At 38.6% G+C, this 23,939-nt stretch overlaps 1 protein-coding gene across 1 annotated transcript; it reads left to right on the forward strand.

Annotated features, from left to right (window-relative positions):
* The first annotated feature begins 234 nt into the window (after nucleotides 1-234).
* LOC124288683 (nuclear receptor coactivator 6-like) lies at nucleotides 235-22,409 on the forward strand. Its single transcript, XM_046725252.1, has 6 exons — nucleotides 235-406; nucleotides 5,325-5,469; nucleotides 6,024-8,933; nucleotides 12,834-15,503; nucleotides 15,737-15,880; nucleotides 21,137-22,409. Exons 2-6 carry the CDS (start codon nucleotides 5,340-5,342, stop codon nucleotides 21,187-21,189), a joined length of 5,907 nt encoding a protein of 1,968 aa, XP_046581208.1. The 5' UTR covers nucleotides 235-406; nucleotides 5,325-5,339; the 3' UTR covers nucleotides 21,190-22,409.
* Nucleotides 22,410-23,939: the final 1,530 nt, after the last annotated feature.

The raw sequence follows: 23,939 nt of genomic DNA on the forward strand, positions 1-23,939 counted from the left end.
TACCTCGCTGGGCACCGCCACACTGTCTCTCAGCTGACCTGTCTGCTCGCCTCATAAGTGCCTCTCATGTTGCACATCTAAATGTTTTCACAATATTACCAAATCTACTTTTACTATCCGATTTGGTTCTTGACGTTGAAATTCATCATGATTGTACATTTGGCCTTAGTAATGATGTGGAAAATTAGTGGATTAACATTGTCTTTTTATTTGTTCAGAATGTTTACAGATCTTGAACTTGTCGAGCGTTCCCGCTCTGCACGCCATCTTCGGCTGGTTTCTCTCCCAGAATTCCGCAGGCAATTGCGCATGCGTTTTGATACCAATGCAAATGGCGGCACTTGTTATTGTTCCATGGCATTCGTGATAGAGGGACATTTCTAGGACAGATTTGACACCTTTGCAGGTAAAGATGATCCCAGCAACAAACAAGCAAAGTCAATTAAACCTTGATTTGCAACCTTGACACCAATTCAGTACCCCAAGATACGATTTATTCATCGAACTTTAATCGTTTCCGAGGGGTTTTGCAGACCCGATTTTCGATTTGCCAGCGAGGACGACAGGAAAATCGCTTCTATATACCTATCAAATTGAGTAATTTCTCCATATTTTCAAACTGCAACAAATTCTATATGTCTAAACTTCATTTGTTTTAAAATTGCCGTCGGTTTTTGATTGCATCTCCGATCGATCCATGCCGGTGAAATTCGCCGCATGGTGAAGTCCGTAACCAGTGTAAATTGAGCACGTCCCCACCTCAAAATATCGAAGCGAAGGAAAGCCGAATGCTTGTCACCCCCTGTAGAATTCTCTAACGTTGAACTTAATTGGGATTTCTTGTTAACAGTACTGTTTGCACTAGGATATTGTTGTCGTCCATTACCTTGTAAACTTGGTGTTCTCATTTTCTACCTGCAAAGATTGTTTACATTGGATGTTTCATGTCAAGAAAAATGGCCTTTTATCCAGGTCATGGGCCTGAATTTTGACGTTTCATCACCGCTTTCGGAGAAATTAAGTAACGAGTGTACAACAGAACTGATTTTTAAAAAGCGATGATAGAGGTCAGTTCAGGGGAAAGTAATGCTTATTTGTTCATTCTTTGACAACTGAAAGTGGAGCCTACTATGTCACTGGTGTAGAGGTCATGATGGTAATCCTCAAAACGTTTTTGGGTTTTAGTTTTATTTGTGAAATGGCATGTAACATATTTGTCTTTCTTGGGTCACACTTTGTTACAACTACACATGAACAAGTAATGCAATTTTAGGGTAATCAAATATACAACTGGCTGACAGGAAGTATGTTGCTTAGGGGGTCCATATTTCTACATTCATATGCATATTAGTGGCAAAAGTTCTCTGTTCATTATATGTTCGTTTCTGGATTACCATATTAAATTTAAAGTATTTTAATATTTGTTAATGTATGTCCCAGATGTGTTGGCAATTTGTAGTAAGTAAATTCTGGTGCATACACTTGCATATTTCGTTTTCAAAATTATCATGAATACATGTTTACTGCTGTGGAGAATAGGGTTTGTTTGGATAAATCCTAATATTTTGATTGCTTCTACCTTGGCTATTATCTCATGACAGTGTTTCAAAAGTATTTTGATGAAAACTGATATATAGGTCAGTTCTGTCTTTTTTTGTGATGTCAATATTTTGTCATCAATAATGATTCCGTATGACTGATTTTTCAGTGGTTCTTGCTTAATTGTTTCAAAATCCAATTTACATGTGTTATTTTTATTATGAAATTAAAATTCTCACCCCAATACTGCTAAATACAGAAAGGACAGTAGACATTTTCATGTGTAATACCACTTACTGTCAGGTAAAAAGCAACTTTGTAGCAGGTCATTGATGCAAACTAGTGACAACATATATAAATTCAAATGAGAGTCATACAGGAATGTTTTGAATTCTTACATGATACCGACATGATTTACTTCAATTTATCATGCTCTTTAGAATACAAGATATTATATGTGTTGTGTTGACAATGATGTGTATGTATAATTTTGTGAAAACAAATAATTGAATTACATATCAGTCAACTACTTTTTTTTTCCCCCCGATTTATTTCAAGAATCAAATTCAATGTTGTGAAAATCTCCTGTATTTGGCTTTTTGCCAACCAAACCCAATTCATGTCTGAGGTAATGTTTTAATACAAACAGTGCTTAGCATGTTGGGTATCCTGAATGGAAACATTGCTGCTGATAACAAATGAGCCACTTTAGATATTACAATATCATATGCTTTCTCTCCAATTTAAGTTTAGATATTATGTTTGGCCTTTTTGTCTCTTTTTTCTTAAAGAGTTAGTTATACTATTTGCAGTTTATTGTTCAATAATGTACACAATTCATTACAAAGTTTGAATTAATGATAAATTATATTTAACATAAAGCCTTGTCATTTACATATGTAGGGCATAGTGTTGTATTTATGAAGGGTATATTATATTCCTAACTATTTGTGCACCTACACATTGATCATTATTACCTTTTTGTTTCTGTGTGGAAAACTTCAGCAAAAGATATTGTTGATAGGAAACCTTGAGATTATGTTTGTATTACATATAATTCTCTTTAATACCATATAAGGCTGGTGTGACTCCATCTGTGATTAATGATAGTATCAACAATTCATTGACATATGAGCAGTGCAAAGTGCCCAGTAAATAGCTAATAAGTGTTATATAATCCCAATTTTATACCTGTGCAAACAACATTCATGATGTGCTAAGTCTTGTAGGAATTTCAAACCTGCGTGGATCCCATTATCACATGATGGTCCCAAACATGTTCCCGACCTGATACCTAATTATGCCACATGTTGGATGGGGAAAATTAGAAAATATCATTAGTGGTGAATAGAGGTTCTCATGAAAATGTGTTTTTGTATGCAAATACATGTATACTGATTTTGGAATATGAAACATTGTGCCAGATTTACTATCCCTAAACAATATTTTGTATGTAATGACATTCTTAAATTCTGTTATCAATCCAAATTCTCATCTCTCACAAAAGGTAGCTAGCACTTGAAAAGTTTTTCTAGAATATTTTACACTAGTGTGTTACATCATAAGGTCAGTACTTGGTTTTTGTGACTAAGGACAGTATGACTTGTATAAACCAGGGAGTAAATAGCATATAGTAGATGCAAAGATGTGTAGTTGCTTACACATTACTTTTTCTACTTGCCTTTTTTGGAAAAAACATAGGTGTACAAGGCAAATTACTTTTTGTCAAAGGGAAGTTACTCTTGACTATGATATGTCATGTTTCCTGTGAGACTGCCTTTCCTGTCCACAGGGCCTTGTGTAGTTGCTTAAATATTTTCAAAGCCATTAATGTGCAGAATGTCAGAAATTGCATTGTCCTTTATATCTTTATATCGCTCACCTTGTAACACTGTTTCTGAATCATCACAATATGGCTTAAACATTGCCAATGTGACATTAAATATTAACTCACTCACTCACTGTTTCTGAAGTGAAATCACAAATCATTCACAAACATGATATCTACCTTGTCTTGGGTGATTATTCTATTGATTCTAATACATGATACCACTCAATTCTTTATGACTAATATCTTCTCGTCACTATGAAACCACCTGGACACAAGTCAGACCTACAATGAAAGGGGATAAGTCAGAAAGCAACCCTCTCATGTGCATGATTTGTGATTTCTCTTGGGAAACAGTGATACAAGGCTGGCAGTGCTAAATGGAGCGTCTGGTCTTGTGTAAAGATATACAGACATATAGGAAAGTGCATTTTTGCCTTCTGAATATTAATTGATTTTGAAATATTTAAGCAACTTCACCATGGCCTGTTGTCCAACCTGATAAAATGCTGTGAGATGTCTGTACTGCGACAGAATGAATCAAGGTTACCATGTGGACATATTTGGCTAAATCCAACTGTTTCCAATATTGGAAAAGGCAAAGAATACTCCACTTGATATCAAATGTAACATATCTATTTAGTGATGGCAACAATTAAAATTGTTTTTAGTATTCCACATTTATCAGTGTATGAAATTGAGCATGGCTTTTGGTATGACCCGAATGTTAATGTTAACAGCATCTCTAGATTCAAACTTTAAAGCAGTAGATCTCACTACTCATAACCCCTCTTAAGTCTTTAAACATTTAACAAGTAACTGTTATAATAATAGTATAATGGTGATTGATATTCTTTAATAAGTGGTAGGTTTCTTGAAGCGATAATGCGGTGGAGTAGCCTAGTGGTTAAAGCGTTCACTCTTCACAATGAAGCCCATTTCTGGTGTCCCTTGTCGTGATATTGCTGGAATGTTGCAGAAAACAATACTCACTCATTCTTGGTTAAATATATGTATATATCAAAGGTCAAGTAGGTACTACTGAATTCTTTAATTGTTATGTAAGCATTCATCATTTAAATGTGTAGTATGAATAGAATATTTGTCTCGTGATATAGAAAATGTTTTTTGCTATTTCCTCTACTTCATGGGACAGTGGGATAGTCTAATGGTTTAAAAAATTTATCGTCGCGCCAAAGACCAGGGTTCTTCCCCACATGGGTACAAGGTGTGAAGCCCATTTCTGGTGTCCCTCTCCTTGTTATTGCTGGAATATTGCTAAATCAGCGTAAAACTAATCTCACTTTCACTCACTCCTGTTTTTACATATTGTTTAAGTTTTATTGAACACTCAAGTTTGACTGATGATAGTCCATCACCATATTATTAGTATCTAGTTCAAGTTAGATTAAAAATTATTATGTTTGCATTTGATGCATTATTGCACAACAAACTGCAATTTGAGGTAAAGTGTATAGTAACACAACATCACTCAAAACTAACATTAGTCACATCCAGCTAGTCTACAATTTATGTAGATAGCAGGTTATGTAAGATAGCAGTGTTTAGGGAGGAAAATACTTCTTCCTAGACCAAGTTCCTTCTCAAGTTCAACAATTTTTCGGTCAATCTAGTAAGCTTCTGAAATTATATACATGTATGTGAGATGCCAGTCAACTTTTGATATTGGCCACATCTATGTCTTGGTTTGATAAAACTGGCTACGATATTGGATGGAAGGTTTTCACCATTCCTTATTTTCTACTTTAGCATCCATATCTGTCAAAGTGTTCTATCTTTACCCTGTCCATTTGAAAAACTGGTGTTCTTTTGACTAATTGAATGTAAAGAGGAATTTTTACTTACACTGTAAACTAGGACTGCTCTTTCTAAGATTGCTGTAAGAATATGTTAACATGTTGCTCTGGTTCTAATGATGGATGTGGTAATGTTACAGGTGGGTGTTCAATGGATGTTGGAGATGGGTCCGCAGGAGGACTACATCGAGACAGTGCTGACCTGTGAAGGGGACTTTGATGACCCACAGCTTCACAGTCGCCTGGAGAAGTTCCGGCGGAGCTTAAAAGATCTCCTGCTGACGGGTAAGATAAATTCTGTAGTTGATCAGTTTGCAGGGCTCGATTTAGTGCTTTGTTACTTGCACTGGTGCAACCCAATATTACAAAGTGCAACCTAGTTATTTGTCTAACTTGCACCAGGTGCAAGTCATTTTTTGAGAAATATACCAACAATAAATCTTTACATTACAAGCATAATTATGTCAGCTCATTTTTTCTTCTAAACTTTGAATAATTCAATAGCATATTTCTTTCATTACATATTGCAGTAAAAGCAGTGCAACTGGAATTTGGCTGGTGCAACTTGATTTTTATCTTAGGTTGCACCTGGTGCAAGTAGGTTAACGTCTCTTAAATCGAGCCCTGGTTTGCATTCTATGTTAAGTCAAAGTCCACACACTTTGCCCATCCAAACATGTATGACATCAATATCAAATGATAGTCAGTAAACTTGAGAGATTGTCAATACATCTAACATGATAAATGTCTTTCCACTTCCTAGTCATGGCTTGACTTTCTTGTAGTTTCTGTTGTGCTGTCAGGACCATCAGTGTGTCACCTGTTGCTCTCTTTTTCAGATATGCACAAGCTTATCCTTAAGAAGGTTGAACCATGGAATAGTGTACGAGTGACTTTCAACATACCAAAAGAGGCAGCTTTAAGACTCAAGCAGCTAGCACAGCAAGGCAATGCAGCACTGCGTGAGCTTGGTGTCTTGGCTGTTCAGATTCAGGGTGATCAAGTTGTTTCTCTTACTATCGCGGGACGTAATAATGAGAGAACAGAGCTTATTCTACGCACAGCCGAGGTGAGGTCCGGGCAGCCTGCTGTGTCCGTGTTTGATACTGGGTTACAAAGTTCTGATGAGTTGAACTCACCTGGACCAAGCAATGTTGAAGTGACTAGAAAGAATATTGCTGATTACCTGAGGCAAGGGACCTCTTTGTTTGATACTATCATAAACCAGTCGCAGCCTGGACCAGGTAATGGTGTGTTTAAATCTCCAAATGTGGTTGCAACATCAAGTGAGCCGATCCCGTTCCGGGCGAACAATGTTATTAGCACATCGCCTGGTACCACGGCAACAGTCACCAGCCAAACATCAATGTATAACTTTCCACCAGGGAGGAGCCCTACAGGATATCCAGCATCACCAAGTGCAAATTATCCAACATCTCCTAGCGCAAGCAGGAGCCCAGTTCACCAGCCTGGCCTCAAGTATCCTTCTCCCCCGGGCCTTCCACCTGGAATACCAACTGCCCCACCTAGTATGGGCAGCATGAATCATGTTAGACTCCCACCTCCACCACCATACCCAGGTGTAAGCACTGTGAATAACATACCCAGACCAGGCAAAGCTGTGAGTGTTTCCAGCCCTTTGCTGGTGAATTTGTTGCAGACTGAACCCTTGGTGGCTGGATTCAACAACCTGCCTGGCAGCAAGATGCTGCCACCACAGGAAGGAGGTCCTCCAGCCAAGAAGAGGAGACGTCCAAGAAAGCCTAAGGAAGCAACCAAGCCTTCAGCTGTACCTTCTGATGGAGAAGTACCTATACAGAGTGTTCTGAATCCAGCTCTGGATGCAGCAACAATGCTCTCCAATGACCGTGTTGAGAGCTCAATGGACTCTACCAATGCAGGTCATCCTGCTGACCCTAATGTCTCATTGAATCCCAATCAGAGGCTTACTCCAACCTCTATAGCTCCTGTGTTGGGGAGCTCCTCTCAGTTAAACATCTCACCTCTTAATGTTGAAAGTAGACTAAATCCTAATGAAAGTGTGGGGTCTGGTACCCAACCACCATTCGAGGGTTTGCCTCTCGGTGTGGACTCTTTATCTGAGCCATCTATACCAAATTTAATAGAGGAGAAAGGTTTTGTTCATGAACAGCCAGATCCTTTTCCACCCGAAATTACTGCAGGAAAAATCATTAACCCATACACTGGACAGTTAGAACCCATGGACAGGAGCCCTGTTAAAAGTGCAAAATTAGGTGGTGGTGGTGTTACACAAGTGAAAAACAAAGCTCAACGCATGAAATCTGCTTCAAAACCCAATCGAGAGAATGTGCATGATGTATTTCTGAACAGGGGTAAGAAGCATGTAAACAAGAAAAGTGCTACAGTTACAAGTGAGGATGTGCAGGCCCTGGCTATCATGACTGGTCAGGTGCCTGTTGCAGGAAGTAGTGATGTGTTTGGTGTTTCTAAAAGGACAGTTGAAAGGGAGCATTGCCAACCATCTGAGAGGTCACCGGAAAGTGCAGAGGTTGCTGCAGCAAGTGCAGAAGCAGCAGCAGCAGCAACAACAGCAGCAGCACAAAGTGCTAATGTACCACAACAGATCTATGCAGAAGCCCAGCAGTCTAGTCAGTGTGCATCCACAGCTGTCAGTGTGTCCGCATCTTTGTCCAGTACAGCAATGCCAAGCCCAACTGAGTCTCAAGCTAATGTTACAATTGGTATGGGAATATTGAACTCCGCGGGGCCTTCCGTAGCCAGTCTGGCATCTGGTAAGGCCTCCTCGCCACCATACCCTAGTGGACCCCTTGGGCAGCCTTTGTTGGAGACTTCAGCAAAGCAACAGGCCCAACCAGCACAAAGTGTGTCTCATTCGGCAGAGCTGCATAATAGTGACAGCAAGTCCCCATTAGCTGTGGACAGTGTGTTGCAGTGTACTCCTGCAGCTAGTGAGGCTGTTCTCAGTGTGGCCCAAAGTGCAAAGGCTAGTGCTAAAGTTGACTCATTGCTCAATTCCCCTTCCACCAGAACCACAGATTCCAATTGTTTGTCTGCAAGTCCAGAAAACAAGATGCCGTCTGAAGGAGATGACAATTCAAACCACAGTGGCATAATAGGTGATATTACAGCTGATAACCCTACCTCGGCTGGCTCTTTCCTGGACTCTGGGTCTGGCAAAGTGTATAACCATGACTCAGGGGTGGGGAGCTCATCTGAGCGATCTGATGACACTCCCTCTGAGCCTGGGGACAGTGAGTTTCGATCGACTCACCCAGCCGACTCTGATGAATTGTCCAAATCACAGAAACTATTAGACTGTAAACCTGAGTCAAAGCAGATGACTGTTGGGTATGTGATGGACAATGACCACATGCCACAGCAGCATAAGGACAAAAGTGACTTGGCACATATGCCATTTACAACCGAAAAAGTGGCTTCTTTAGGGCAAATCAAGAATCATACGAACCTAATGTATGGTCAAACTCCTAGCGATCTCCACCCAAACAATCAAGTTACAGTGCTGCAGTGGTCAACCAAAGACTCCAAACCACTTGCTGGTCATAAACATATACCTGATTATGAACTGTTAATGAATTCTCGGATTGGTAAGTTAAAAAATGGTCCCTTGTTGCCTGATGGTTCAGTTCACAAAAACTTGGATAGGCATTCTTCATCACCTACCAAGTCAAAGACTGTTGCAGACATTGGGAATCCTCATAACTCAAATGAACTCTCCTACTCAAAAGGTGTGTATAGTATGTGTGATTTGAAATTATCAGTAGTCAAACATGTTTTCTTTGCAGAGAAAGATGATTAGTCAGGCATCCAGTTATTCTTTCTTTTCAACATTTTACACCTGTTTATATTTTCCCCCGAGACAAATCATTTTTCTAAGTCAATGACAAGAATACTTTAACTGGTAATAATTACTTGTTGGTCAAGGTATATATTGTCACTGACAGGGTCTTCAAGGTGCTATGTAAAGATAAGGGGTGTAACAAAGTCAAAACTAATTCAATCATCTTCTCTGTACAGCCCCATGAAACTATACAAAGATTTCAAGCCAATTAGCTTCAACGTGAGGCGTAAGTCACAAAAACGAAGCCATACTTTTGGGGATAGGTGCATTGGAAGCTTGAATAATTGTGATTTTGTCATATTCTATACCAAATTCCCAGCTCCGAATTACCAACTTACAGAATGTTTTGTTAATTGCATCGTGTACACAAACGACATGCACTAAAACACTCAGAATCGATGGCATATGCCAGCACGATAATCACCATTCTTTCCAAGACGCTTGCACCTAGCTTCTAAAGTGAATTTACATATTTTATTCATTGTTAACAAGCCTGTGTCGTGCCAGCCGCCATTCCTGACCTTGGCCGTGACCTACTTTCCACTGAAAATAGCCAAGGATCTGAAATTATATATATGGCCAATCTACCGCCGTGAGGGAGGTAGGGAGGGACTGATGGATGGATGGATGGGATGATGAGCATTTATAAAGCTCTGTATCCATCCTCAAGGCTGTAGGATATTGACTCACAAATAGAAAAATCATGATTATTCGAACTTGTTGTGATGACCTTGTCACACCTCTTCCCTATTATTTAGTGCTAAGACTGACTGACTGAGTTTGGTTTTACGCTGCTTTTAGCAATATTCCAGCAACATTACGGCGGGCGACACCAGAAATGGGCTTCACACATTGTACCCATGTGGGTCTTCAGCGTGACAAGCCAACACTTTAACCACTAGGCTACCCCACCACCCCATTTAGTGCTAGAACTCAGTCAGGGACAATATTTGCCTTGACGACCAAAAGGGAGGCTTTATTGTTTATTTTAATGGAATGTGAAAATATTTGAACACTTTGGAATTGTTCACTTTAAAGTGGTGAAAGAGGTCAAAAGAATACCATGAAATGTCAGAACTTGAACCAGCACAACTAAAATGATGATGCTGACACTTGTCAGAATGTATGAAATTTACTGGATTTAGACAACTCAGTTGTGTGTGGAGGCTAGCAAACCTCAGCCTCGGGCTAACAGCACTCAAGCTTTGAATATTTATTGACACCATGTCATTCTGTTTTAACATAATTTTATCCCGTCATGTGTCGTGATAGTAAGGTTGTGATACATACAGGATACATGTAACAATTCTTGACATTTATCTCAAGGAAATATTTCCACCGAAAAAGGAAACTAGTAGTAACCTGTATCATGTACCTAGTACTTTTCTTTAATGGAGATTTGACTTATTTGATTAAACAGTGTCTTGAGACATGGTATAGAAACAAGCAGGAAAAGAACTTATTTATGTTGATATCAGTGTTCACAGCACAGACTCAATGTTCACAGTGCTCAAGTATTTAGTTGATGTTCAGAACTGTGGTGCTTTCCGGGTGATGGATTTGTATACATTTGATTCCTAAATTATCTAAGCAAAAATAGATCAAGTCAAAGCTAGGCAAATCTTTCAAAATAAAGTTTGGCTGTTTTCTGAGTGATAACGTTGACAAATATGATGTAACTGACGATAAGACTCAATATCAACAGATAAAAAATTACATCATATTTTCCCTCTGTCTGTTTTCGTGGTTAAAGATACTAGTTACAAAGTGCTACCTAAAATGCATGGCTAAGTGAATCACACCTGCAAACAGTTCCTGTAAAGAGATTCCTAAAACTGTTTAGAAAAATTATACAAACACCACCTAATATTTGAAAATGTAGGAAAATCTAATAATTTATTTACCCTTGTTTTTCAAGCAATTTCTTAATACTGAAATTTCCAATGAACATTAAAACCACAGTTAATGTTATTCATGCAATCTCTGTGGTAACAAGATTAAAACTCACTGATAGCATGTCATCTAATTTAAGAGTTTATGTTACTATAGTTTATAGTTTGAAATATTTTCCAATAATCTTGAAGATACCAAATATGATTAATACCTCGTGTACATGGATACAGTGTCATCTGCATGCTCAGTGTTGTGAAGGTTTTTTAAAAGACAGTAAAGCATGTTTGATTTAACGTGAAGATGAGAAACTGTTTTATATATCTCGGATATTTCTGTGTGATTATTTATATGCTCTGTACGGATCGGTTGTTGTAGTTAAGTTCTGTAGACACCTCTGTAGCAGTTTACATATTTTATTAGTACAATCGGAAAGAAACAGAACATGCAGGTGAAGTATTCAAAGGTCTGTTGGCCTAGTCAGAGCCATGCTCTGCTAAATGTGACTGCCAACACATATCCTGCTTAGACCATGTGATCAAAACTAATCACCATGTTTATCACCAGCAAAGTGGGTATTTTTTTCAAAGGTCTGTTGGAAGCAGAGCCACTTTGCAGTTTTTTAAGTAATTGTAGTTTATATTCCCTCAGCCAGATTGGCTATTCTTTATAAGTATTAGCACATGTGTCGGTCTTCATTAGTTATCTAAGGATAATGTTAATTATTTATTCTCTTTCATACTATAATAACATACATTTAATGCAGCACTAATGTCATTACTGGATACTTTTATCTGTCTCCTTTCATGCAACAGAGTGCCAACCTGAGATTTTAATCATGTTTGGAGATATTACATTCTATGCTTTTACTATGCTCACCACTTTGGTGGGTTTACTCTGTGTTGGTGGATTCAAATACCAGATTCAACCTGATTGTTTCGAAATTTGACCAAACCATACCAGAGGATTTCACCAATGTGATAAGCATCTGCGACTCCCGTCACTTCAGGCTTTACCCTCCTATATAGTGTCTTGTCGTACTGTAACTGTACTGTCAGAGGCAGGAAACACAACTCCTTGCTCTGAAAGGGTCAGGCTCATCTTGGAAAATGTATTTGTGTTAGTCTGTGATATTAAAAGAGCTTGTGACAAGAACATTTATATGTCTCATAGATTCTGGTTTTGAATATGTCCCAAGAAACTTATGCTAGTTGTAAGATGTAAACAAAGAAGCCGGTGCTTCATCTGTATGACTGGGTTGGTTGTGTCTGATCCTCCCCAGCAGTGTGTACATTGCTTGAATGTGGCATTCAGCTACTAACAAAAATTCATTCTTGAGCACTGATTTGGATACTGAGTTCTTGTGGTTTTCCTCCAAATGTCTCGCTTACCAAAGTTCTCAGTGCCACTCAGTTTTCAAAATCAAGCAAGGAAAATACTAATTACAGCTTCAGAATATGTTGCAGTTATTCAGAGAGCTAGGCTTTTCAACAATGAATAATCGTTCATTTATTACTTCAGTAAATCATGTTAATTGTAACATGTGTCTATATCAATAGTGACTAATAAAAGGGTGTTGATTACACAACATTTCATGAAATAAATAAGAAAGTTTTTACTAATATTCCAAAGACTAATTCATAAATGTTTGAATATGAGGTATTTGTAAAGAAAGCTGTTTTCAATTCTAATTGTTGCTGTGTAGTGTGAAAATATTGTCATATGCCATCTGTATTTTGTATTGGTCTTTATCAGTGACACCAACTTATACAAGTTGTTGTTGGTTAGTGGCACTGTATGTGAATCTTATCGGATTATAACTTGAGGGTGAAAGCTTTGTCCACAAATGCATCTTTTTGTGTATTTATATGCTATATAAATCTTTTGTTTTCTTTAGGGCTGTCATCAGCTGATGGTGAATTGCAAACCTCCAGTCCTCCAACATCCCAGCCAGATGTAGACCAAGGCAGTGACCACCCACCTTTCAGTGCTGACACTCTTAAGACTCAAACACCTCCAAATTCCCTCTCCACAGGAGACATCACAGATAGAACGTCCAATTTTCAGTGCAATACTAATAGCCCTGAGTGGTTGAACCATCCTGGGCTAACCTCCCAGCCTGTAAGCAGTGTATGTGATACAGATACAAGTGATCTGCATGAGCTAAGTCAAAGTTTTGCTCAGAGCGGGAGGCTAGAGCCCCACTCCCCTGGCGGGCTAGGGCAGTGTTTAACAAACAGTGATGGAAAGTGTCAGGCTTCATCTCCAAAAAGTGCAGCAGAGAAATTTTTCCCTGGTATTGCTGACATTGATGGGATGCAGACAAGTGCTCGAGGCATGCAGTTAAAGGGTGGTCATCCTCCAGATGGACTGAAAGGATCCAATATCACCAGCAAGTACTCCAAACGATCCTCTCCTGTGAATGTGAACATGCTTAACCACATATATGCACCAGGTTTGCCGCTTCCAAGACGATTGACTGAATCTATTCAGAGATTAGTTAAACCTCTGGGAGATCTACCTCAAATGCGAGCGTGCAAGTCTCCTGGTGCAAGTGGATCAAAGCAAGGACCAAATGGGGAAAAGTCACCACGGGCTGCTCATGGTACACGATCGCCTGGAGCGAGTGTTCCAAGAAGCAGTCCAAATGGTGGTATTCCCACAAGTCAGGCAGCATTAGCATCAAGTATGCCATCCAACTTGCCCAACCTACAGCAGAACACTTTGAGTGGAGGTGCTGTCTCAGTGAACTCTACTACTGGCATGCCAGTATCAGCATCTGTGTCACAAACTTTTATGTCCGTTGATGGGCAATCAGGATCTCATATGGCTGGCTCTGTTAACCAACAATCATCAGTAGCAGACAGGAACTTCTACTCCAGCCCCCAACAGCATTCCACACCTCACGGCACATATTCATCCCCGTCAGAAAACCAGCTGTTTGATAGTAACGCAGTAGCAGCTTCTCAAGCAAATGTTGTTGATGGCATCCCTCCTAGTCAGCATCCAGACCTGACAGACTCTGCAGTGATGTCGGATAATCAACAGACCAACATGGCTGATCAGTTAGTGCCTTTGTCTATGTCCCACAAGTGCAATACTCATAGTGGACCCTTGTCACAAGCTAATCCCTCATATGCAAAACCTGTTTCTGCTTCTGCAGATGATGTGTCTGACTTGACTGATGTGAACAAAACACACTCCCAATCTGATCTCAATGACAGTGCTGCTAGCCATAATAGTACAACTACAGAACCAATCAGGACAAGTAATGGGGGCAGCTGTCCTGTTCCTCTTCCTGTGAACTGTGTCCAGTCTGAAGCAGCATCTACTGCAGGAGAATCTCAGCATCAGGGTGAAAGTGTGTCCCTGACTGATGGGCAGCATCTCTCTCAGCATTCCACGGTGCAAAGTGCGGGTAGTAGTGATGCTGTAGGTGTAGCTAGCAGTGCTCAAAGGCAGCTTCATGCGCCCATCATCAACACACAGCCAAATCCAAGTGATAGTTCAGATGTGCCAAAATTGTCATCTGTTGATGGGGCAGATGTTGAATCTGTTGATCAAAGTCCACAAGATGCTGAGATGAATGAAGGGATACACATCAGCAAAGATGTCAAAGAGGAGGTTGACACAGCCTTAAGTCAGGACGCTACCATTGCAGAGTGCTCTCCCAAGGATACCAAACATGAAACTCAAGATCTATGCAGTTCAGAGGCAGCTAACATCTCTGACACTCCTCCATTAATTGAACCAATTGTTTCTCTACAGACTGAAAACTCAGACATACCCATTACAGAATACAAGGATGAAAACAATGAATTGTCCATTGACTCACCATTGGATATTCCTTCCAGTGAACCTGTAGAAGGACCACAGGATGGAAATGACCAAGAGGCCAAACCCGTCAAGAAGATGGCAGAATTACTTATAAAACCAACAACAAACTTAAATCCATCAGTTGAATCAATGAGGACTGATACAACAGCAAAAGAAGAAGATATGTATGCAGAAGACAAAATGAGTAAGACTAGTGATGATGTGGAGGATGTGGAGGCTGAATCCAAGGGTCAATTCAGCACTGTCCAGCCTCCAGTCTTGCAACCAGAGCCAGAGTCCATGCCCACAAGGAGAATCACAAGAAAAAGGAAGTCAACTCACAGTGAAAGTGATGGCAAAGAAAATGACACAGATGCTGCTCCAAGACCAGATGCTCCTGAGATGACTGCAAAATCAATAATTGCCTTTCAAAACTCAGAAGCTGCATCATCAGCAAAAACAGACTCTGCTGTGTCTGGCCCCAGGACAAGGGAAACTAGGAGACATCCTCATGGTGAAGAGAAGATGAAGAACACAGAGGAAGTCAATGATAGGCCTGCATCAGACAAACAGCAGGAGAAATTGGGCCATCTGGACAAACAGCAGCTGTCCCCAAAGGAAGGAACTCAGGAGAGGAAACTTGATGGGACAGGTGCATCAAAGGAAGATGACTTATCTACAAAAAGGGGCAACACCAATAGACGGAACAAAAGCTTGCCTGTTGCCGGCACGGAGAAGCCACAACCCTACTGTAAGTATTAGCTTGATTTCTCTTTGAGAATATATGAATAAGGCGTATAACATGGCTTGTTTCTGGTAGTTATTCTTGAGTGTGTTTCACCAGTTTCTGAGATGATGATGAAATACTTAATTGTATGTTCCTTTTAGGGTTTTTTTCAGACCATTGTTGGATATTGTAAATGAAGATCACTGATTTCATATTCGCATGAGATATTTTCAAATTGTGCCTTCTTCTCGCTCCAGCTTTTTTTGACATTTCAATCATCCGTGGACGAACCCGGAGCCAGTCAGCACCAATGACTGAAAACAAAGACCAGAAGGTTGAGAAGGAGAAAGAGGAATCTCCTGACTCTCAGAAAAGGTCAACGAGATCCTCACGACAAAAAGGTAGAGATTTCTGCTAGTAAAGGTACTGCTAACCACACCATTGCTGTTGTATGCTGCATGTTAAGTCAGCTGCATGTTTAGTCTGTGAAAATATATTGGTGCCGACATAGCTGTACATTCAACTGTAATGCATTTAAGTGAAAAATAGATTATTAATGTACTCTCTTTACACCTGGAATCATAACATTTTCTTTCCAATGCTTATCTTCCCTCCATGTCAAAATGTTGGGATTTAACTGGCTCTAGTGATCCTGATGAATGTATGTTGGAGGGAAACATGTTTCTCAGCAGGAAAATTTATTTGAATTATTTTACATTGATAGATACTTTGGGGTCTATGTATCATCTGAGGGAGACGAGACATATTTTATCTGGGTCCTTTCCTGCTGGTCCTATACTGTTCTGAGGCATAACTTGAAAACTGCTCAGAGTATTTCAACGAAATTTAGCATATGCATTGTTTATCAACTTGACAGGCCTTTTGCTATTTAAATATTTGTATGTTTCCTTGACCATGGCTAGAATTTGATTGGTCAATCAATAGAATAAGACGGTATCAATTTGGATTGAAAATGCGTCTGATTTCACGGCGCTTCACTGCGCACGTATACAACACTGCCGTACTACTTCAGCTTGGCCACCAACATGACTAATATCAACACAACAGACGTGATGGAAATGCTGATGAAACATTTATTAAAACTTGAAAAATACAATTATACGATTTATCCTTCACAATTATTAGGGAACCTCACTATCATAATTATTACCTTCTATTATAAACATATTCAAACTCAATAACAATAAACAGCCCCAAACATAAACAAACAACATCTAACATAAATCAGTAAACCTTGTAAAAATACATCCCTATCTATCCCTATGTGTGCGGCAAAACGTTCGTAAACATTTACCTACCTGGTAAATGGTATAATTGTTTCCCTTTAGAATGGGAAATTTGCAAGATAACGGTCAGGCGAAACACAAAATTTATGCCACTCATACTCCATCATGTCCCGTTGCATCGTTCAAAATGTCAAAAATTGAACCTCGAGAATTCCGCCCTCTGCCACCTTCCCCACAAGGCTGTCACTACTATGTTTGTACACTTTGAAAAGCTTGGCCACAATCCAGTCCCAAATGATGAGAACAATGTTCCAAGGAATCCTAAGTTAGTCGCATGTACACAAAGCAGCACTGTCACTCTTTCGTCTCATGCCGGGTTGGAGGCACGTACGTGAAATCATGATCGACACTCACTGGTCATAAAAATCAACAGTCTTTGATGAGTCATAGGTCGATCAGAAAAGGATGTATTCTTCGATTCTGCAGGGTTCAGGTTCGACAGTCAGTCAAGTATTTTCCACTATCACTTCGAATTTCAACCTTTCACAAAATGTAAACACTGGCTCGTCCGCCATTTCAAACTGTTGCGTAACTGTCTACTTCCAAGAAAATAAGTAGGTCAGACGATTCCATTATAGTGTGGCCAGGGGGGTACAGTAACACGGCACACAAAACAATAGGCTGGTTTCGGTCGTGTGGAGTTATGATTATAAAAAGCAAGCTCTTAGGTGTTACATTATTGCATTGAATAAACAGTAGTTTGTGTTCTTTGGACAGAATATTATGTTAAAAAAAATACTGAATGGCACCTACTACTCCCTTCACAGGCGAGTTCAATTCACCTCTCGTCCCATGCCGGATTACGCGGTGCCTTCCGCAGAACGAGGAAGTTTGATGTTAAATCGGTTATGGTAGAATGAGATAAACACACGTGATAAACACACCTCACGTGTTTGGAAATTAGATGAATGTTAGACTGAATTGATAGTCTCTAAATTTCATTTGAAGCCGAGCGCGTGGCGTGAGGTTTCAAATGATTAATTTCCAGACTATCAATTCAGTCTAACATTCATCTAATTTCCAAACAAAGCGCTTACCTCCTAAGTGTCTTGTGTCTCCATGGAAACAATTTGGAAATTTTAAAGGGTCTTTCTATTTAGCATGAAGCTGTTCATTACTTGCCAAGTACAAAGTGTAATCCAAACTGCTGTTACAAGTTTAATAGTATTTCCTGAAATAAAGATAAGTGTCAACATCACATCGGATATAAAGCTCCTTAACTGATACCTTAATCAGAATTTGTACATGGATTGTTTTCCTAATTTTAATTTTTTCGTTTTGATTTGTAAACACATTTATCGTAACAGCTCATCAATAAGTAGATGGGAAGACATCTGTGTTTATGAGGATAAACACATTCCAGTTAGGTTTGATGTGACTTACCTCTGGTTCACAAGTTGCATAGAACCGCTTTCTATTGTGATACTGCAACAGCTTCTATTGTTACCAGATGGATGCAAGTGACATTGAACTATACCCTAGTGGTGTTCCGCTGATCGATTATAATCGAAAATTGATTGGTTACCCTTTTCCGGCGACGCTGACAATCGATTGCAAAATTTCATAATCGATTGTCGCTAATAATTTTACGAAAACAGTAATGAATACCCAACTCAGACCACAAGACAACTGGCAGTTACAAATGATTATAACTTCGGTCCGCATTATTCACAAAATTCACAATCATATTGGGTCTACTTACTTTGAAATGAAGTGAAGTTGACTGAAAATGGATACACAGTGTATATATTTTGTTTCGCTTTAATGTCATATTTATTGTAGCTGTCGATCACAACAAACTGGCATGCACACCCGGGCGCAGCGATGACTTGCATGTTTACCTCATTCCATGAGCGTACAACTGCTGCTTAGCTGCTTACCTTGTTCATGACGGACGTATCTAAATACATAATAACCCAGCTGCAGAATATAAAAAATAAACAAAAGGAACAAAAAGTCTAAATAAATAATGATCTGCCAGTAATGTGTTAAGATAAATAAGCGAAGTTTTGGTGAAATCATAATTGTTGTTAGCTTTCGCGCCAAACAAAATGGCGGCTGACGACCGGTTGATGTCGATGAAATATTCAACTACCCTTGCGGGGAAGGGCAGATCCAACGCTTGGAAGTGTTTCAGATTTTGGAAGAAATGTCAGGGGTCCCCAACGAAGGAAAAACTTGACATGTCAAAGGCGATTTGTCGATTTGTCGAAAAGGAATACGCAAAACAAAGGTATCGACTCATAATTTCGCGTGATACTATCAAGTGAATGGTCTAATAGAAAAGTATCATCATGTTATACGTGCATGATATGAATCTGGCCCATACTCTTAAGTCTATTACTATCAGTACGAAAATTTGAAACTACACAATACATACAAACAAATTAAAACGTTATTGAAAACGAATGACATGTAGGCCTTGTGACATGAATTATCGTGAAATCAGGTTAAAACTTGAGTACCCTTTTACTTTGCTATGTCAGAGTCAATTTTGGATATATATCTACTTGCAAACATAAAATATATGAAATAAATCCTGAAAGTTGATTTCATAAATGATCAGAGATTATTTATTTGTCGAAATCAAGAACATAATTGATATTTGTCTTGTACTTTAGTCGTTTAAAATATATGTTTGTGTCTATATATTTCAATTTCAATGAATTTTCTTCCACTTTCAGAGAGTTTCTAGTGAAACATATTGGCGTAGTTTAGGCTAAAATTTGTAGTCACTAGTATGATAAAATTGTTGAGGTTGGCATCTCTGGCATTGATGGTAAATAAAAATAAACCATAAAAGAACAAATTCTTTTTCTCTTCTTTGTTCAAATTCAACCATCTGTCTCTGAACTGAACTTACTTACCTTTAGGAGTCTGAGACAATACCAAACACATGGTCTTGTGTAACTTGTTTTATTCAGAGGTTATTCTTGTCATTTCATTTAACCGATTATTAACCAATGATTGATCGGTTGAGCCAATCCGATTGTAACCGATGATCGATTATGAAATCACAACCGATTCCCAACACTACTATACCCAGCATCATTTTTGCGGGTCACACAGATAATTTGAGAGGGAGAGATATATATGAAGAAGATCTTGCATTTTCAACATGTAAGGGTGCCGTTCAGTTGCATCAGCAATGAACTATTATGTTGTCACATTAACAATTTCTTGTAATGCATTGAATGTACAGGGGCAAAACCAATCATTGAGTGAAACAAAGTGTGTTTTGTTGGTATTTGTTTTTCTTCCATTAGGCCAGACCAATTTTATTTCTTGTTTTACTGGTTTTTGTCCTCAGAAAACCTAAAGGCAGGAGGGGGAAAATAAAATAAAATAAATACTAAAAGTATTTTACTTTTGACAATTTACTGAAGTGTATATATATAAGGCAAAACACAATCTGAAAAAACCTTTTTGTGTAAATTTACATTTTCACCAATGAAACCCCCAAAACATTCCGATTTTACTTTTTGAGCTGGGAAAATTAACTTTTTCCTCTTTTTTCTTGAAAAATATGACCGGCGGATCCATAAAACAAGAAATAAAATTGGTCTGGCCTTACCATCAATTTTGAACTTGACAGTGTTTTTAATACTTGTCGTCCATTCTTCAAGTTTATTATGATCATCCATCCATTCAGTCAGTGTAATAGGAACATAAATATTGCTCAACATACTCAAGACATATTGATGTCTGATGGCACATGCTCTTGTTTGGCACCCTACTTAACAAGGTGGCCCTTCAATAATGATACTACCCGTGAAGATCCGGGTTAGAATTGATCTTCAGTAACTCATACTTGTCGTAAGAGGCAACTAACGGGATCAGGTGGTCAGGCTCACTGACTTGGTTGACAAATGTCATCGGTTCCCAATTGCGCAGATCGATGCTCATGCTGTTGATCACTGGATTGCCTGGTCCAGACTTGATTATTTACAGACTGCCGCCATATAGCTGGAATATTGCTGAGTGCGGCGTAAAACTAAACTCACTCACTCACTCATAATGATACTGAGTATTTATGTCTTCAGTGTTTTGTTCAGTTATCAGTTATTTTGTTGTTGTCCGTAAATTCTTTTGATTAGCAGAGATATAAGTCATGTAAATTTATTTTGCTTCCCGCCAAAAGCAGTACTCAAATTGTCTGTTGTTTGGATGACATATTTCTGGCATGAAATCAGTTTCCTGTTTGATTTGTGATTAACATGATGAATATTTTTAATGTATCTCCTAAAGCATAAACTTAAAAATCAAATCTACAGGATTATGCCGAATTTGTGCTCTGTTAGTTAGATTTGAAGATTGACTGTGCAATGATCTTGTTGCTTCTCCTTCCAGATCACCCTGAACAACCAGTTGCCAAGCGACGCCGATCACGTGATCACAGATAGAAGTCTCACTGTAGACCTAGACGAACTACTGAATACTTCATTTACATAGTCCATTGTAAATAGGCCAGTCACAGATGACCGTGTAGAACACTTCATACGACTTGTTTCGTTCAGAGAGTGCTCATAATAAGTATGCCAGTTTCCCAGAAATTCCATAAACCGATGTGGTAATTATCAGCATGTTGTACATAGCCAGAATGTAAATATCTATTGCCGACTATTTAAGTTTGCTGTAACTCTGTACAGACTTAAATCCTGACTGTTTCAAGTGATATTGACCCCAGACCCTTTTTGAGAATTTAGAGTATATATTATGACTAATTATTGGTTTCACTCGGTTATCGCTATTGATAATTCATAGGGGATTTATCTAGTACATGTAGATTATGTACAATTTTCCAAAACTATTTGTTATTTAAAGATATTTTTTTTAACAATCAAAACCCATTATTGATGATGTTTTGCTTTTGACCACACTTCATGCCAAATGTTTACATGCATAGTGTATGGGTTTGACACCCTGTTCGTGTTTTTGTGTGAGCGTGACAAAAATGTGATAGTTTTTGACAAACTGCCATGTGAATGCATAATTTGACATTTGTAATACTTTTGAGAGATACACACCTCTCAAACAGATTACCATTACTGTGTGAAGACTGTTTTCTAGCATCTTTCTCGTGTGTGTATATAACGCCTTTCCATAGTGATGTAACATACATACTCTCACGCGGCTTTTGCAGTTACTAAATCTTGTTAATATCATGAAATAAACATGTGTGGTACTAGAGTGATTTCTTCGAGAGACTTTATTGGAGGCTTACATTTACAACTGTTTTGCTAGTCTTTGTTGTACAGTTTTCATTATTAATATTTTTTTTCAAAGATTACAAATCATAGAGATACATTGACTGACTGTATATATCATTCTACATAATACATACATAAATGAGGATCCTTTAGAATCACTTATGTTGTCTTGTTGTTTCTGTTTTAGTGTGATTTTGAACTGCAGTGGCCACCTAGTGTTGAGCTACCAGACCTACTCATTGGCAGATCTAGTTTGCCTGCTCATTTGCTGACTTTCTGTTCTTTGTTAGGCTGGCTGTCAGCTTGGGCTTAGACGCTTTCCTCTGCAGTCTCTCGTCACTGAAAGGCTGTATATTTTTTATTTTTATATACAGTATTTGTGAATAAAGTATAGATCTTATTTCATAACAAAGTACCTATATCTTTGTGATACTTTGATAAGGAGGATAGAAGGACTGAAGACCATTAAGGTTAGAGTAATGAGGGATAGGCACCATCTGCTAAGTCCTGCCAGGTCACAATTCTTTTGTGACTTGATTTTGAAAGTACATTTTGGGAGAAGGCAAGTGTTTCTTCCAGAGTTTCATTGATCTCTGAACTTGTTGGCATGTCTGACTTATTTGATATATTAGGGATGAAACAGCATGTAAACTGAGATTGACTATAATTTGTGTGATTTTTTTATGAGTATCACATAGAAAGTCAAGACTACAAAGAAAGCTTGCATTTATGAATTAGAACATTCGCAGCATTTCTGTTAGTGTTTGGATGAGGCAAGATCATCTACATATACACAAAACACACTTTCTACCAGATATCGATGGATCTAATTTTTATTGTTATTGGTAGTATGTAAAACAATAAGGGTGATGAAATCCAGGTGTCAGTCTCATTAAAGCAGATCTTTTACTCCCAACTTGACCCAATCCTGCCTTAAGATGTCATTTTCTCGACAGGTAAATTACTGTTGTTCCACCAACCAACGTTGATGTTTCTAAAACGTAAGCATAACTGAGAGAAGCATTCAGAGCATGTTAGATTTTAATGCACAAATGTGTTATATCAAAGTGACAGATCTGATTTGTTGTTTTTTGCACACATCAAGAAGCATAGAATAACCAGGTAAGAAGGTTCAATGAGCTAATTAAACAAAGCTTCTCTTTTCACCCCTGCCCATAATGGTGTATTGTCCATTGTCAACCATGGAATGGACAAATAGGAAGCTGTTTTGATCATACATGATATACATGTATGCTCAAATTTTTACAAAACACACATTTAAGTTGCAGAATGGACCTTTGGCTCTGACATTTTGTTCTTCTCTGAATTTCTTGTTAAACCAGGAGGTGTTGAGATACAATCAAGCACTACCATAAAGCCAAACTATGTACATGAACATTAATCAAGTACGAAAGCTCTAGTTTTTGCTAATCCCCATATTAAAATGATGACTATAACACATTTTACTCGCATGAAAACAAACAGAAATTTGGTGAAAATTGACATTCAATGCGAGAGGAATACACAAAACCGTGAATATCAACAATGCCGGAGAGGAATACACTGAAAACCACCATTATATCAACAATGCCAGCAATGTTTTGAGGGCATTCTGCATATGGGCGATGGCGGCTGAAGAATGTTAATCTATGAACATCGGACCACTGGCTTGGGGTTATGTGGCACGACGGCGGTGTGAAGTAGTGGATCCTGGTATATGTGGTATCTCATTTCCTCAGAATAGAGCTATAACGGTGGCTAACAACACGTCCATGGTGGAAGCTGTAAGTCTCTCCCTTTCTGGTCGTTGTCAGAAGACGTCATCCATGTGTTTAGGCATTGTATACAACTGATCAAAGTCGTAAGTCTCTCCCTTTCTGTTCGAGTTGTCATTCCTTCATGTGGAATGTCAAAACAAAGCATTATTGATGTTGACCGTTTGC

Source organism: Haliotis rubra, unplaced genomic scaffold, assembly GCF_003918875.1.
Source record: "Haliotis rubra isolate DU_JTF1 unplaced genomic scaffold, ASM391887v1 Scf422, whole genome shotgun sequence".
NCBI lineage: Eukaryota > Metazoa > Mollusca > Gastropoda > Lepetellida > Haliotidae > Haliotis > Haliotis rubra.

What these genes read in the sequence shown, in the direction of transcription:
- LOC124288683 (XM_046725252.1), top strand. Translation starts at nt 5,340, where the DNA reads ATGTTGGAGATGGGTCCGCAGGAGGACTACATCGAGACAGTGCTGACC. An exon ending in TGAACTCTCCTACTCAAAAG is followed by an intron (nt 8,934 to 12,833) that starts GTGTGTATAGTA and finishes TGTTTTCTTTAG; the next exon opens with GGCTGTCATCAGCTGATGGT. An exon ending in GGAGAAGCCACAACCCTACT is followed by an intron (nt 15,504 to 15,736) that starts GTAAGTATTAGC and finishes TTCTCGCTCCAG; the next exon opens with CTTTTTTTGACATTTCAATC.